We start from the raw sequence: 14,935 nt of genomic DNA, 5'->3' as shown, positions 1-14,935 counted from the left end.
TCTTTGGTAATGGAATCTTTAGCACTGGCTCACTGACTCCCATCAGTTCTGCTCTATTTAGAAATCCTCCTCTCTTGCCTCTTAAGTAGACAGAGGGAGAGATTAAGAAAATCCCTTTAACAAATGAAATTACAGGTCCAGACCTGTGACATATATATTGTACCATGTATATAAATCACTGAGTCTGGGTACAGTGAGAACTGTCTTTATTACCATTCATTTTCAACAATGATTACTGGAACTTAAAAAAAAAAAGTCTTTATAACCTAATAGTTACTGAAAAAGCCAAACCTTCCCAGCCCATTTCATATTCTCTTTCAACCATTTCAAGGCAGAACAATGTTCCAAACTATAAACCTGTTCCATGGTGATATTCACGGTCATGTGCTTAATGAAAAGCTTTGGGTCCGATATCCGAGCAGCCTTGACCAGTCTATCCACAGCTGTTCGGTAGTCATCTGTACTCTGTACTTTGTCATCTTCACACCTGTAAAAGGACCATTTCATCAAACACCAGAATGGAGAGCGGTCAACAGAAAGTCTGCTTTCTTCATGTGACAACATGACCAGAGTGATAAGACCACCCAACTTTCTTACCATGAAATATGTAGTTAGTGAACAAAGTCTTGGACTAGGAGTCCAAAGACTTTAGGCAACTTATTTCAACTGATTGCAGCTGTTTCCTCATCTGTAAAAGAGGTCCTTGATCCCCAGATAAAGAATGTATTTTTAAATTAAAGGGAGTGGATTTTGAAGTCATAGAGCCTGTGTTCAAAGTCTGGTCCTGTCACTTACTACATGCAAAGGTTGTTTAACTGTCCTGGGATTCACAGTTGTTTTCATTTGCAAAATTCCAAGCCCCAACCCTTTGATTCCATGTTACAGGATCACAGATCCAAACCTAGCCGGGCCTTAGAAGATTCTCATATAGGATTCCCATAAATCTGGGAACAGGAGAGCTAGGCTTTGTCACATCAAACCCAGGGCTCTATCTACTCTACCATGGGAGAGTACTGTCTTCCTTACTTGAGAGATTGGAGGTGATGATCATTCAAGATAAGAAATTTAAAAGTGCTTTGGAAACCATAATACAGAACACAAATGTGTTATCAGATAGTCACTGTTAAAAATCTAGGGCTGCTTCATATTTAATAAGTGCATATTGATGCTTGCTGCATTGCATGGCCTCTTTTAGGTGCATATAGAACCTAAATGTTATTTCACCACATTTCTTGGGTCTCTTTAATTCCTGACATTCACACTAATAAACTGTTCTAGTTCTGGTCATCATCATCTCTCACCTGGACTTCTCACAGAGTGCTCATTCATGTACTGAAGGTACATTTTGCATCATAATATCAGATAAAATCTCCAGGGAAGTGTCCCAAGAATTTGTGTTTGGTCCAGTGATGTTTCACATTTTCATTAATGACTTAGATAAAAGCACAGATGATTCGCTTTTAAATGTACAGATGTCACACTGGATGAAAGTTAGAATTCAAAAGATTTTTAAAGGCCAGATATCATGAAATTTAATAGAGAAAAAGGTAAATCTTATGTTTAGGTTTAAAAAAATCAATTGCATAAGTACATGGGGAAGACAGAGTTAGAAGGCAGTTTGTCTTTAAAAGATCTGAGGCCTTTAGTGGATTTCAGGTTTGATGAAGTAACAATGTGCTGTGGAGGCCCAAACACCTGATCAATCTTAGGCTGACAGTGCCTGGTAAGTGTCTCATAATTCTCACTGGCTGCTAACTGACTGGGCTACATGCATATAGAGAGGCATACAAGGGAGGTGAGAATCTCATTGTATTTGACTTTGGTCAGACTACAAATGCCACTGAGTCAGTTGGCAAGTATCCAGAAGCAACAAGCAGTATATCTGATGGTCCTGGAGTTATTGTCCTATGATGTCCAATTGATAGAACCAGAGATTTAAGAAGCCGAGAGGGGAGTAGGACTGCAGGGCAAGTATCAAAAGGTCTGCTTCACTTTTCAGTGATTTCTTTCACTGTAGCAGGTAGAACAAATGATGCGCAGAACTTGTAAAGAGAGAACTTTGTGTTGGAGGTATGGATCCCTCTGGCCCCCCAAACTTCCTACCTATGAGAGAGCTACTACAAAGTGGAGCTAATTCCCTAATGAGAGGTTTTCCAGCAGTTTGGATGACTCCTCCTTTGCTGGGTATACTGTTCCAGATGCTGAGGTTATTAGTGACTTTTGTTACAGCCTTTTAACTCATTTCCCTGCTTCTAACTTGTTTCTCCAACCTACTCCTTCCTTCACTATGTGTAGTTTTAAATGAACATTTACATTAAATTAGCTGTTTATTAAAAAAATAGCACCATTGGTTAGACAAGTGAAACAAAGTTTCTAGTTTGGTTTGACCTACTGAAAAAATGGACTGACATCAAACACTATGAAGTATAACTCTGCTACTTATTTGAACAGCAGTTGTTCAGCCTTTGTAGCAGGCTCCCTCCCACAAAGCTTTGACTATTACATGGAAATATTTGACTACTTTCTTCTTGACAGCTGTTGGCTTGTTGGCTATTCTTCCTCTGGCCTAGTGGCACTGCCTTGATGGATTTGAGGCCTGCCTTTACTAGGACAATAGTGAATCTCAATTAGAAGCAAGAAGATGAGAGAAGTTCCTTTTCTTTTGGAAGAAGCTGATCTTGTTTTTGGAGAGAAATCAGGTAGAACACCAGAAGCATGAAAGGAGGTCACAAGGGGGTGAGAAATAGATAGCTTTTGCTAGGAACCCTTTAAGATATTTGGATCAGAAGGGGTAGAGTCAAGAAGGCCACTAAGAAGTCCAGAACTCTGTGAAAACCCTTCTACACCAGTCAAAAACAAAGTGCTTTGAGGGGACAGAAAACCAAATCTAACAACAGGACAGAGCAGGGGGACCCTCCTGATCAATTCAACTTAAAAGGTACATAGAGAAGGCTGAATTCTTGGGTTTAAGGAAAAGAAAGCAGGACGGTCCCAAGACCCCTCCCCCACCTACTGTGCTGAATCTCTGGTGGTCACTGGAATCTCAGGGTGAGGGCTCCAGCCAGGAGGGAGTGCCTCGCTGCCACAGCTGTGCCAGGCTCAGGGCTCCAACTATAGCCGGCAGGGAGACAGCTGGAGGAGAGGTGCAGAGAGGGCAGCCTATTCACAGCCACTACTCTACATCTTGGGCTCCTCTGTTTCTCAAGGTTTTGGCCTCAGGGCACATCCTGCTCTGCAGATCAGCATCTCCCTGGCTTAATCTAGTCTATCAACAGAGCAGATAAGAAGCCTTCAGAGGGTTGGGAAGCTCAATCTCCAACACCCCTCTCCCACTGAATACACTGAGAGTTGAACTAAGAATCCTGCTGACTTGGATCCCAGGGTGAAGACTCCAACTGTGAAAGAATACCTTGATAACAGGTGAGGAAGCTCCCTTTAGCTTCCACTCCTTCAGCTTCTGCTACTACCTGAGGAAGATCTGACCTCAGGGCTCATTAATACACCAATTGGCCTAATCTAGTCAATCAGCAGAGCAGAGAAGAAGCTCCTGCAGGGCAGAATATCCCCAAAACACAGGTCCAGCAAATAATCAGAGGACCAAGATTACAGCCAATGACAGGGTGGAAAAGAAGGAAAAAATATGAGTAAACAACAGAAAAAGAAAAAAGAAATGACAATTGACACCTTCTATCAAGGTAATGAACAAAATGCAGATGGAACATTAGAGGACCAAGAACATCAAGCAAAAACACAGAAACTCCAGTTATTTGGACTCAGGTTTTGGAAGAACTCAAAACACAATTCAAAAAACAATTAAAAGAGGCCAAAGGGGGCAGGCTGGGTGGCTCAATGGATTGAGAGTCAGACCCCGAGACAGGAGGTCCTGGGTTCAAATCTGCCTTCAGACACTTCCTAGCTGTGTGACCCTGGGCAAGCCACTTAATCCCCATTGCCTAACCCTTACCACTCTTCTGCCTTAGAACCAATACCCAGTATTGATTCTAAGAGAGAAAGTAAGGGTTTAAAAAATAAAAAAAAGAGAGAGGCTGAAGATACCTGGGAAAAGAACTCAAAAAGCGAAATAAGTCATCTGGAAACAGAGGCACATGAACTAAAACAAGAAAATACTATCTTGAAAGCCAGAATTGACCAGCTTGAAAAGAAGGCAAAGAAAGTGAAAGATGACCTACCAAGAAAAACAGACCAAAAGGAGAAGGATGACCAAAAAGCCAGGGATGAAATTCAGTATTTAAAAATTATAATATAGCAACTAGAAGCAAATGACTTCACAAGGCAGCAAAAGTCTATAAAACAAAATTAGAAGAATGAAAAAACTGAGGAATATATGAAACACTTCACTGATAAAACTAAAGACCTGGAAAACAGATCAAGAAGAGACAATTTAAAAATTATTAGACTACAGGAAAATCATGACAAAAGAAAAAGCCTGGACATCATTCTACCGGAAATTATTTGAGAAAACTACTCCCACATTCTTGAACAAGAGGAAAAAGTAGAGATTGAAAGAATCCACTGCATTTAATGCTCAAGTAACAATGTCCAGGAATGTTATAGCCCAATCCAACCAAGGAAAAGATACTATAAGCTGTTAATAAGAAACCATTCAGATATCACGGAACCCCAGTTAGGATAACATGGGACTTGGCTGCATCCACACTGAAGGACTAGAAGGTATAGAAAATGATATTCTGGAAAGCAAGAGAACTGGGTCTACAACCAAGAATCAACTACTCAGCAAAATTGACTATATTCTTGCAGGGGAAAGTATGGTCATTTAATAAAATAGAAGACTTCTAAGTATTCATAAAGAAAAGACCTGACTTAAACAGAAAATTTGATACCCAAACAGAATTCAAGAGGATCACTAAAAGGTAATTAAGAAAGGAAAAAACATTTTTTAAGGGACCCAATAAGTTCAGATGATTTGTATTCCTATAAGAAATGATGATATTGGTAACTCTTAAAAATTGTTATGATCATCAGAGTGGCTAGAAGAAGTATTCTTAGAGGGAAGAGTGACAAACTGTATAGGATGAAATGTCAAAAAATTATAAAAATTAGGGGTAAAAAGAGTATTATTAAAGAGTATTTTTCTAAGAGAAATAGGAAGAAATAAAATGGCATAATTTTATATTTCATAAAGAAGTGCACATGGAGAGGGGGAGAAGACCAATACAATGGAAGGGTCAAAAAGGTTGGAGACCATCCCAAGAAAATTTTAATCATTACAGTGGGAAGGGTCAGAAAGGTTCAAATGGAAGGAAAGCCTCCAACTGTAAATTCAATCATCCTCATCCTCATCCACAACACCATCTTCATTCCGCCACAACATCAGTGTCATCATCAACATCTAACTATCCATCTTTCCCTAACCCAGGAAAGTTTTTTGCTGGGTGGCCTAACCTAATAGCATACTACAAGTATGCTATTCAGTACAAGAGTACTGAATGAGAGCCGAAAGACCTAAACTCTAGGCTTGAGTGGCAGTATGTGTTCTTGGGGGTGGTGGTGGTAAAAAGAAAGCTTTTTTTTCCCTGAACTCAGTTTCCTCATTTTTGTATGAGTGAAGTTTATCTGGACTCTACATTAAGTTAATCAATTAATTAAATTAAATTAAATAAAGAATAAACCAGGTGTAAATAAGAAAAAAGAGATGTATTTCAAATCTCATGTTCTTTTAAAAAGGCTTTTCCCAGCTCCCCACTCCTACTGCTTGTGCCAGCCATCTGCACATTAGACTGCATATATCCTTTAAGTATGTAATTGCATGTTAACTCTGTGCTTAGATTGTGAGCTCCTTGAAGTCAGGGATCTTGTTTTTGCTTTACTCTGTTCTGTGTTCCCAGAGTTTAGCACATTGCTTGGCACAGTGAGTCCTTAAAAGATTCTTAATGATGTCTGCCCCCCCCCCCAAAAGGAATATTTGGATCATCATATCTGAAAGAAGTGGCAATCAAAAAATGGGAAGTAACATGGTACAGAGACAGAACACAGGACGAGGAGTTAAATATGGTTCTAGGCTTAGAAATTGGGCAAAATCCTTAACTTGTTATGGGTTTCAGTTTCTTCAACTGTAAAATGATGGGACTAGATTAGTTTCTAGAATTCTGTTGAAAGTAGTGGCAGTGGCTGATTGAAAGGGGGAGGGTCTTCAAAAATCTGTGCCCAGTCAGCCTTAAGCCAACTTTCTGAGGCCAAAAGATTAATATAGAAGTCTAAGGGACATAAATGAAAAAAGCAAACATGATAAATGAGTAGAAGGGGGGATAGTGTTGAGTAGACTAAGATGGTGGCACTGCAGGAGATAGTACTAGGGCAGGACAGATTTACAGATCAAAGAAGATCAATTAGCATAAGCTGGGTTACACTTGTGGGAACCAGGATATAATAATACATAGCGTCAAAAGGCTGTGATAGCAAGCCATGGGAAGCCTTTTGTTTAGAATCCAGTATGAGGACAGCAAAATAGATGCTTATAACTAGAGAATATGCCATGAAAAGAAAAAGAGGAATTACTATGTCCCATAAAATGGAACAACTTTTCCTGAGTTTCCTAATGCTGCTTCTATATTTAGAGATCAATCATCTCCCTGATATCAGTGGTCTATGCAATGGTATAGATGACCTATGTTTCCATTCCCTTTCCTCCTGGGTTTCTCCATGTCATGTCCTGCAAGAAATCTTTAATAGGGCTTCTACTGAACAGGCTGAAGGGCCTTTCAATAACTCTCGACAGTATGAGGATACCAGTGGAGGAATAGGTTGTTTCTGCTTTCTCTCACTCTCACAATATGGCCACTTGTAGTCATCCATCATTCTGATAACAACTTCTGTGATGCTTCTCTTGTGCAATTCTTTCTTAGGAATATACTATAGATGTCAATTGTTCACTTTTCCATTGCTTTTTGGGTGGCTCTGAACTTGAACTTTAATTATCTAGAGACTGACATTTCATGACTCAAGGCCATAAAGCTCACCTAAAGAATACTGCTGTTGAGGAGATGGGCCTGTTTTATGGAAAACTTGGGATTGTTCCAAAGTTCTGTACCATTTACCAAGGGCAATCCATTCTACTTCTTTCTCCTGCTCACTGACTATGCCCAATACCTGGCCAAAATATATGGTCTGCCTTCACAACTCTATTGAATGTCTATTCAATTGAATGGTATAGTTGGATGAAGCATTCTTCATCCATTTGGTTTTTTTGGTGTGATAGATTCTCTTTTTCCATATGTTCAGTGCTAGATATATTTCATGACAACAGCAAACACTTTGGGAGAATATCTGTTTATGAGAAGTTTAGTTTCCCAAAGTTATAATATGTAGTATAAGAGAAAAAAGAATAATTCTGCTTCTTGTTGGAGTATTTTGTGACTTCTTTCTGCCTCATTTCCCTTCCCTATTAGGGCTGTCTTAATGGATGAGATATTAAGTGCAAAAATCAGCATTTCTAGAGAAACTAGCCAATTGTATAGAGAAGAAAGTTTAATCAAAGTAGGTAAATACAACTGAAATAAGAACATTTAAGGGCACAGTCTCCTTTGTTTTATTAAAATGGAATCATAAGTAAAAATTTTTGATTGTGAAATTTCTGATTATAATGTATTAGAGTCAGAATTGTGTGATGGCTACAGGGGAGAGGGAAAGAACATGTATCATGTAACCATGAGAAAATATTCTAAATAAAAGTTAAATTAAATTTTAAAAGATTTGCTAGAGTCTGTGAGCTACAAGCATGATATTTTGATCTCAGGTAGCTTTCTTGGGAGATTTTTTAAAGTTTAGAGACTTTGACTAAAGGATGTTATTTATTTGGTCTTCTTCTAGGGACTGTTAAATTTTTTTTTTTTTTTTTAACCCTTGTACTTCGGTGTATTGTCTCATAGGTGGAAGATTGGTAAGGGTGGGCAATGGGGGTCAAGTGACTTGCCCAGGGTCACACAGCTGGGAAGTGGCTGAGGCCGGGTTTGAACCTAGGACCTCCTGTCTCTAGGCCTGACTCTCACTCCACTGAGCTACCCAGCTGCCCCGGGACTGTTAAATTTTTATCTTCATATGTCCATAAACTCATAGCTATTACTAGGCACTTGGGCATGGAGGCTAAGCTACCAAAAAAAAAGGGCCTTCAGTAAGACGAGGCAGAGAATAGAAACAGAGATCTGAAGGGGCTGCCATAGAGAGGGGACGAATCTATGCAGAACTCTTTAACTAATTATTCTTGCCAAATAGGCACTAAAACCTATTGTTTCTATGCTGCAATACAATTGAAAAGGCCACCAATATCCTCCAAATTTGGCATCTTGGAAAAAGTTCTAATTATAACTGTACTGGATAAGTATTTATTGAAATACAGATCACTGTCTAGGCTAATGATTACTATTCCACAGTATGCATAATGTGAAAAGAGTCAGAAGAGTTTATAGCAGACTGTTTCTATAGCAGTTAAGTACAAAAGTATGAGGGCCTTCAGGTAAGACGTAAGGTGGCTAAAGAGGCTCAGTGGAGGGTGTTTTAGGTCAGTAGTAAAGAAGATCCAAGTCCAGATACAGCTGGGACACTTACTAGTTGTGTGACCTTGCAAGTCACTTAACATATATCTGCCTTATTCCACAGTAGAAGGAAATGGCAAACCACTCCAGTATATATGCCAACAAAACCTCATGGACAGTACTGGCAAGCTATGGTCAACATTTTCACCAAAAGTTGGACACAACTGAACAGCAGCAACAAGGGAAAGCAAACAGGTAAACAATAGGTAAATGGCTGTGTCGGGCTTTGGTAAAAAGCTTGAATACAGGGGTAGGAGCCAGAATGGTTGAATTGTCTTTTTACTTTGACACTAATCAGTCTAAGTATTTATGAAGTAGATAGAATATGTCCTCCATATATAAGATGATACGAAAAAATCTGTGGGAATGAAAACTGCCTCAGACTTCTTCAGACTCATGTATATATATGTGTGTATGTAAAAGATATGTGACTTTTTAACATTTCTTTAAGATCATAGTCTTAAAACCTTCCACATTTGTTCAGATAGAATACTAGCAAATAATATTTTTAGATTATTTAAGATTTTTGCATCTATGTTCATTAAGGAGATTGGTCTGTAGTTTTCTTTCTGTTTTTGGTCTACCTAGTGTTGGGATCAGTACCATATTTGTGTCATAAAAGGAATTTGATAGAATTCCTTCTTTGCTTATTATGTCAAATAGTTTGTATAGTATTGGAATTAGTTGTTCTTTGAATGTTTGATAGAATTCACTTGTGAATCCATCTGATCCTGGGGATTTTTTCTTAGGGAGTTCTTTGATGGTTCAATTTCTTTTTCTGATGTTGGATTATTTAAGTATTCTATTTCTTCTACTGTTAATCTAGGCAATTTATATTTTTGTAAATATTCATCCATATCACCTAGATTGCTATATTTGTTGCCATGTAATTGGGCAAAGTATTTTTTAATGATTGCCTTAATTTCTTCTTCATTAGAGGTGAAGTCTCTCTTTTTTCATTTTTGATACTGTTAATTTGGTTTTCTTCTTTCCTTTTTTTATTAGATTGACCAGTATTTTGTCAATTTTATTTGTTTTTTCAAAGTACCAGCTTCTGGTCTTATTTATTAATTTAATAGTTCTTTTACTTTTGATTTTATTAATTTCTCCTTTAATTTTTAGGATCTCTAATTTAGTTTTCATCTGGGGATTTTTAATTTGTTTGTTTTCTAGTTTTTTGCATGCCCAATTCATTGATCTTTGCTCTCCTTAATTTGTTAACATATGCACTCAAGGATAAAAATTTCCCCCTTTGTACTGCTTTGGCTGCATCCCACATATTTTGGTAGGATGTCTCATCATTGTCATTCTCTTCTATGAAATTATTAATTGCTTCTATGATTTGTTAACTGATTTTGGAGAATCATATTATTTAGTTTCCAATTAATTTTTTATTTACCTATCTATGTACCCTTACTAATTATTATTTTTATTGCATTATTATCTGAAAAGGTTGCATTTATTATTTCTGCTCTTTTGCATTTGTTTGCATGTTTCTATGCCCTAGTACATGGTCAATCTTTGTGAATGTACCATGTGCTGCTGAAAAGAAGATGTATTCCTTTTGTCCTTATTTTTCTCCACATATCTATTATCTCTAATTTTTCTAGGATTTCATTCACCTTTCTTAGCTCTTTATTTTTTGGTTTGACTTATCTAGATCTGACAGGGGAAGGTTCAAGTCTCCCACTAGTATAGTTTTACTATCTATATCCTCCTTGAGCTCTGTCAGTTTCTCCTTTATAAATTTGGAATTTGGATGCTATACCATTTGGTGCATACATGTTGAGTACTGATATTTCTTCATTGTCTACACTGCCTTTTATCAGGATGTAATTACCTTATCTATCTCTTTTAATCAGATTTATTTTTACTTTGGCTTTGTCAGATATGATTGTATCTCCTGCCTTCTTTTTCTCAGCTGAAGCCCAACAGATTTTTCTCCAGCCTTTTATTTTTACCCTATGTATGTCTACCTGCCTCATGTATGTTTCTTGTAGACAACATATAGTAGGATTTTGGTTTCTAATCCATTCTGCTATTTGCTTCCGTTTTATGGGCGAGTTCATTCCATTCACATTCAGAGTTATAATTATCAATTATGTATTTCCCCAACTTTTTAATTCCCCTTCCTTGTCCTGCCCTTTCTTCTTTCACCATTTCCTTTTACACCAGTGTTTTGTTTTTAATAAGTCCTCCTAATCCCCTCCCTTATTTTACTTCCCTTTCTCCCCTCTCCCTTCTTATTCCCCCCTTATTTTTCTTTAGGGTCTTTTTAAGCTACCCCCCACCCCCAGTACTGTTCCCTCCACACCAGTCTGTTTCTTATCCTTCTACTTCTCTATAGGGCATGAATCAATTCTCTGCCCCAATGGATCTGATTGTTCTTCCCCCTTTGGGTTAATTTCAATGCACTTAATAATTAAATATTTCCTGTCTCCAACCTCTTTACCCTTATAGTGTATTGGTCTTCTCCCCTGCTTCCCTCATGTGCTTCTTTATGGAATATAAATTTACTCCATTTTGTCTCTTTTCCCATTTCTCTTAATATGTATCCTCTTTTTTTACCTGTAGTTTTATATATATTTATACATACATACATACACATATCATGACAATTCATCCTATACATTTTATCACTGTTCCCTTTAAGTATACTAGTCTAAAAATATTATTGAGGGTAGAAGACAGTACTTGATTGGCTTAATCTGGGAATGTATTTCACAATACCAATTAATCAAAACAAAATTCCAATATCACTAAATTTTGTTTCTTGAAGCTATCTTCTCAGTTCTAAATTCCTGACTTTGTGGCTTTCTGGCATGGGTTCCCAGTCTTTAGTCTGTTCCATATCAATCGTCCTAAAGCACAAGTTGTGATCATAACTCTTCAGAGATTCCCCTCTGCCTCTAAAATATGGCCCAAACTCCTTGATTTGACATTCCATCTCTAAGTATTTTATAGGTTTCCAGCTGGATGGGGCCTTAGAAACCATATAGTCCAAGGTCCTCATTTTACAGACAGAGCCTAAAATCACATAGGAGGAAGTGAGGTATTGGGGTTTCCTGGACTCTTTCCATTATACCAATGGCTAATCTCTGCCCCTATGGCCCCTCCTCAATGCAGAATTTTCCTGTCAATTTTCAGTATAATAAAAGCAAGGTCCACTAACCTTTTCAGTACTATCTGCAATGTTTGGGAAGAAGCACCAGGACTTTGAATACTACTAGCATTAGATACTAGAAAAATTTCAATAGCTAAGAGCATTTCAATCTCAGACAGGTAGGAAGGAATCAGCAGAAGTTTTCGGTACAAATTTCCCTCCAATGGTGGATAACAGCCCAGTGACAGAGCACCTGAAAGTTAAATAATACATTTATGATAGGTCAAATGTTACAAAAACCTTATACACACATACACAAATTCAAACTTCTACAATAGACACTGGAGTCAATTGTTTGCATTATAAAATAATGCCCATTCTTCATAAAAGTATTTCATGGAAGCTTCTTTTAATTAATTAAATTAATTCTTCCTGGCTCATTTAAAATACGAATCAATTTACAAATGCTTTTTATGTAAAATGAAGCATCAAATATCTCTATAAAAAGACTGTTGAGTCCCTGCCAAGAATACATTTATTTCAAGCAAAAGTCATTACTACAAATATCAGAACCCCAGACTTGGGATGGTTCCATGGAATTTGCTTTAATGAGACTTGGTCTCATTGAAATGAGAGGAACAAGCATTTCAAAAGCTATCTTAAAACATGCAAATGAATCATAATTTTTCCCCACCTTATTAAGTACTTGAAGTACATTGTGCTTGAGTACAATGACTTTTTTAAAATCTCTCCTAGAATCATGGAATCTCAGAGTCAGGAGGGGCCTCTCAGAGGCTACCCAATCCAACATGTATATCCCTGAACAAGAATCCCCTCTATCACACAGCATGACATTTATACATCTTTTTAAGGCTAGTATATTATATATTACATTTAAATTATATGATATCTTTTGTTATTTTGATAATATAAAAATTCAAATTCTGAATTTGCAAATGTACCTTAAAATATGATCGTTAAAAATTATTGAATATGTAAACAATACATATGAGATTTTAAGATTCATATGGATTTCAACTGTAACTTACTTTTGTAATGGGCTCTGGCTTTTGGCCATAAACAACTTCTCCCTAAAGCAGTAATTAATCTTCTGAGAAAAGAAAAATCAATAGGGATGTTCTTTGAAAACATGAATTCTGCTACGGAAGATGACACACCCAGGCTATTGCTTTCTATACAAGCATCTAGAAGCTTGTTAAAAAGAAGGTTATACTGCGAGACCTCCACAGTTTCTGAAATGAAGAAAGGATATTAAATTTTTAATTAATTGATCTGATTTAGTGGTTTTCCACTCCCCCCCCCCTTGAATAGTCATAAACACCTCTCAAATCCTTCCTATATCTGCTTCCTCCAAGCATGTGACTGCTACTTGAGGTTACAGTGATGTAACCTTGCCTTAATTTCTATATCCCTTGCTGATTGTACCATCTTAGCCTTCACTTAGACAGTACCTTCACTATTTTGGGTGTTTCTATTAAGTGGTGGTGCCTAAACTCTGATATGGGGCCTTGTTATCCCATTGATGTGCCCTGGGGTTTGGGCACTGATGCCATCTCCCTCTCTCTTTTGCTGCTCCCCAATCCTTAACTAGGTAAAGAATTTCCTTAATAAAGTCACTTCTTTCCTAAGGTTAGAATTTAGAATTCTGCCTGGCTCTGGGAGCCCAAAGGACACTACAATGAAGATGACTGAGGATTCAAATCTAATTGAATATCTGAGCTACATGCCTTCAGGGCTATACCTTTAAGAGAAATCTGTAGATTAATGGGGAAGAGAATAAGAGGAGGGAGGTCAGAGCTAAGTGGTCATGAGAAAAACAAATACTTGGTTTTCTAGAAGAAAGCTTCAGCATAGAGGAGCTCCAGGGAACCACACTGGTCTCAGAGAGGGCATTGGTAGAATTAAAGCTAGAAGGGACATTCAGGGGTCATCAAGTCCAACCCTCTCATTTTACAGAGAAGGAAACAGTGGCCCAGAGAGCCCAAGGGATTGGCCTCAGGTCACACCAGAAATAAGTGGCAAGAGTAAGATTCAAACCCAGGTCCTCTGTTGCCAGCATCTGTACTCTTGGACTTGATCTGTGCCTTCTTTTTTCCTAGTACTCTGGCTTCTCTATAGGTTTGGGAAAGTGGAGTCTTTAGCAACCATGAGACCTTTGCACTAGGAAAAGCCTTCAAGGTAGAACCATGAATCTGGAGGACTATGTGGGGCCCATCCAATAATGAGAAGATGTTTGGACCACTGATGGGCTCAGGTGTGAGAGAGACTTGGTGGGGAGGACTTTTTGATATGTCTAAATTAAATGACATTTTGTGAGCTTGACATAACAGCTGAAAGCTCTTTGGCTTTCATGGCAAGGACCTAGACATGAGTTAGGTCCAAGGAGACCTAGGAAGAAAGTTGTGTCAGCCAAGTGCTGGGCTCAGAAACCACAATTCGGAGCAGCAGCAGGAGGAATGACTGACTGGTTAATGAGGAAGAGGAGTAAGCTGAGTGAAGACCCAGGAAAGATGAAGAAAGTTGGAAGAGACAGCAGTTGGAATATTATCTCCAAAGACAGATGAGGCTTGAGAATTTCTGCAGGTGGATAAATGGGAAGCAATGCTTTGAGTATGAGGAACTGAAGAGAAGAAAGGAAGTGGGACTGGTCAGTAGGTTCCTAGAGGACACAGAAGGAAAGGGTTTAAGGATACATGTGAAAGGGCTACTTTATCCTCTGAAAATGAAGGAAAGAGCTAAAGACAGGTGAAAAATGAACATCTCAAATCTTTTCATCTCTGGCTTCCTTCAGTTTTTTAAGTTCTACCCACATAGAAGTTGTAATAAATTCTGTTACAACTGATCACACTTTTAAAAATTAAGCACTATTACTAATGAAAACATAGTACAACTTACATAAACTCAACTCAGTATTATCATCCTTGGATTTTTAGCATGCCCATATTAACTTTTTTTAGATAATTATTGATGTTGCAGACTTACTCAATTTATAAAAATTGTTCTTTAAATAGCAAACAAATATTTAAACATTCTATTTGTATATTCACTACTTGATAGAGAAGCTAGAAAAGAGAAAATAGTGAAAACAAAGCTAGTATTGGAAGTCACTGAAGAATGAAGACCAATTTAAAATAAAGAAAAGTATATCTGAAATTTTAATTTAATATGAAGACATGATTTAATTTTTAGAAAGATGACACATCAATTGGTTATTGAATAAAATGAGGGAATATTCCTAAGG

The 14,935-nt window shown here is 37.6% G+C and overlaps 1 protein-coding gene across 1 annotated transcript in view; it reads right to left on the bottom strand.

Moving 5' to 3' along the window:
* Positions 1-273: 273 nt before the first annotated feature.
* The window catches only part of TOPAZ1 (testis and ovary specific TOPAZ 1), a 90,501-nt gene continuing 75,839 nt past the window's right edge, over positions 274-14,935 (bottom strand). Inside the window, exons 18-20 of the mRNA XM_044678775.1 lie at positions 12,723-12,926; positions 11,743-11,926; positions 274-487 (exon numbers count right to left, since the gene is read on the bottom strand). Coding sequence (XP_044534710.1) covers positions 274-487; positions 11,743-11,926; positions 12,723-12,926 — 602 coding nt within the window. The remainder of the gene's footprint in view (positions 488-11,742; positions 11,927-12,722; positions 12,927-14,935) is intronic.

Source organism: Gracilinanus agilis, chromosome 5, assembly GCF_016433145.1.
Source record: "Gracilinanus agilis isolate LMUSP501 chromosome 5, AgileGrace, whole genome shotgun sequence".
NCBI classification, from domain to species: Eukaryota; Metazoa; Chordata; class Mammalia; order Didelphimorphia; family Didelphidae; genus Gracilinanus; species Gracilinanus agilis.
This window is presented reverse-complemented; position numbering and strand designations above follow the sequence as displayed.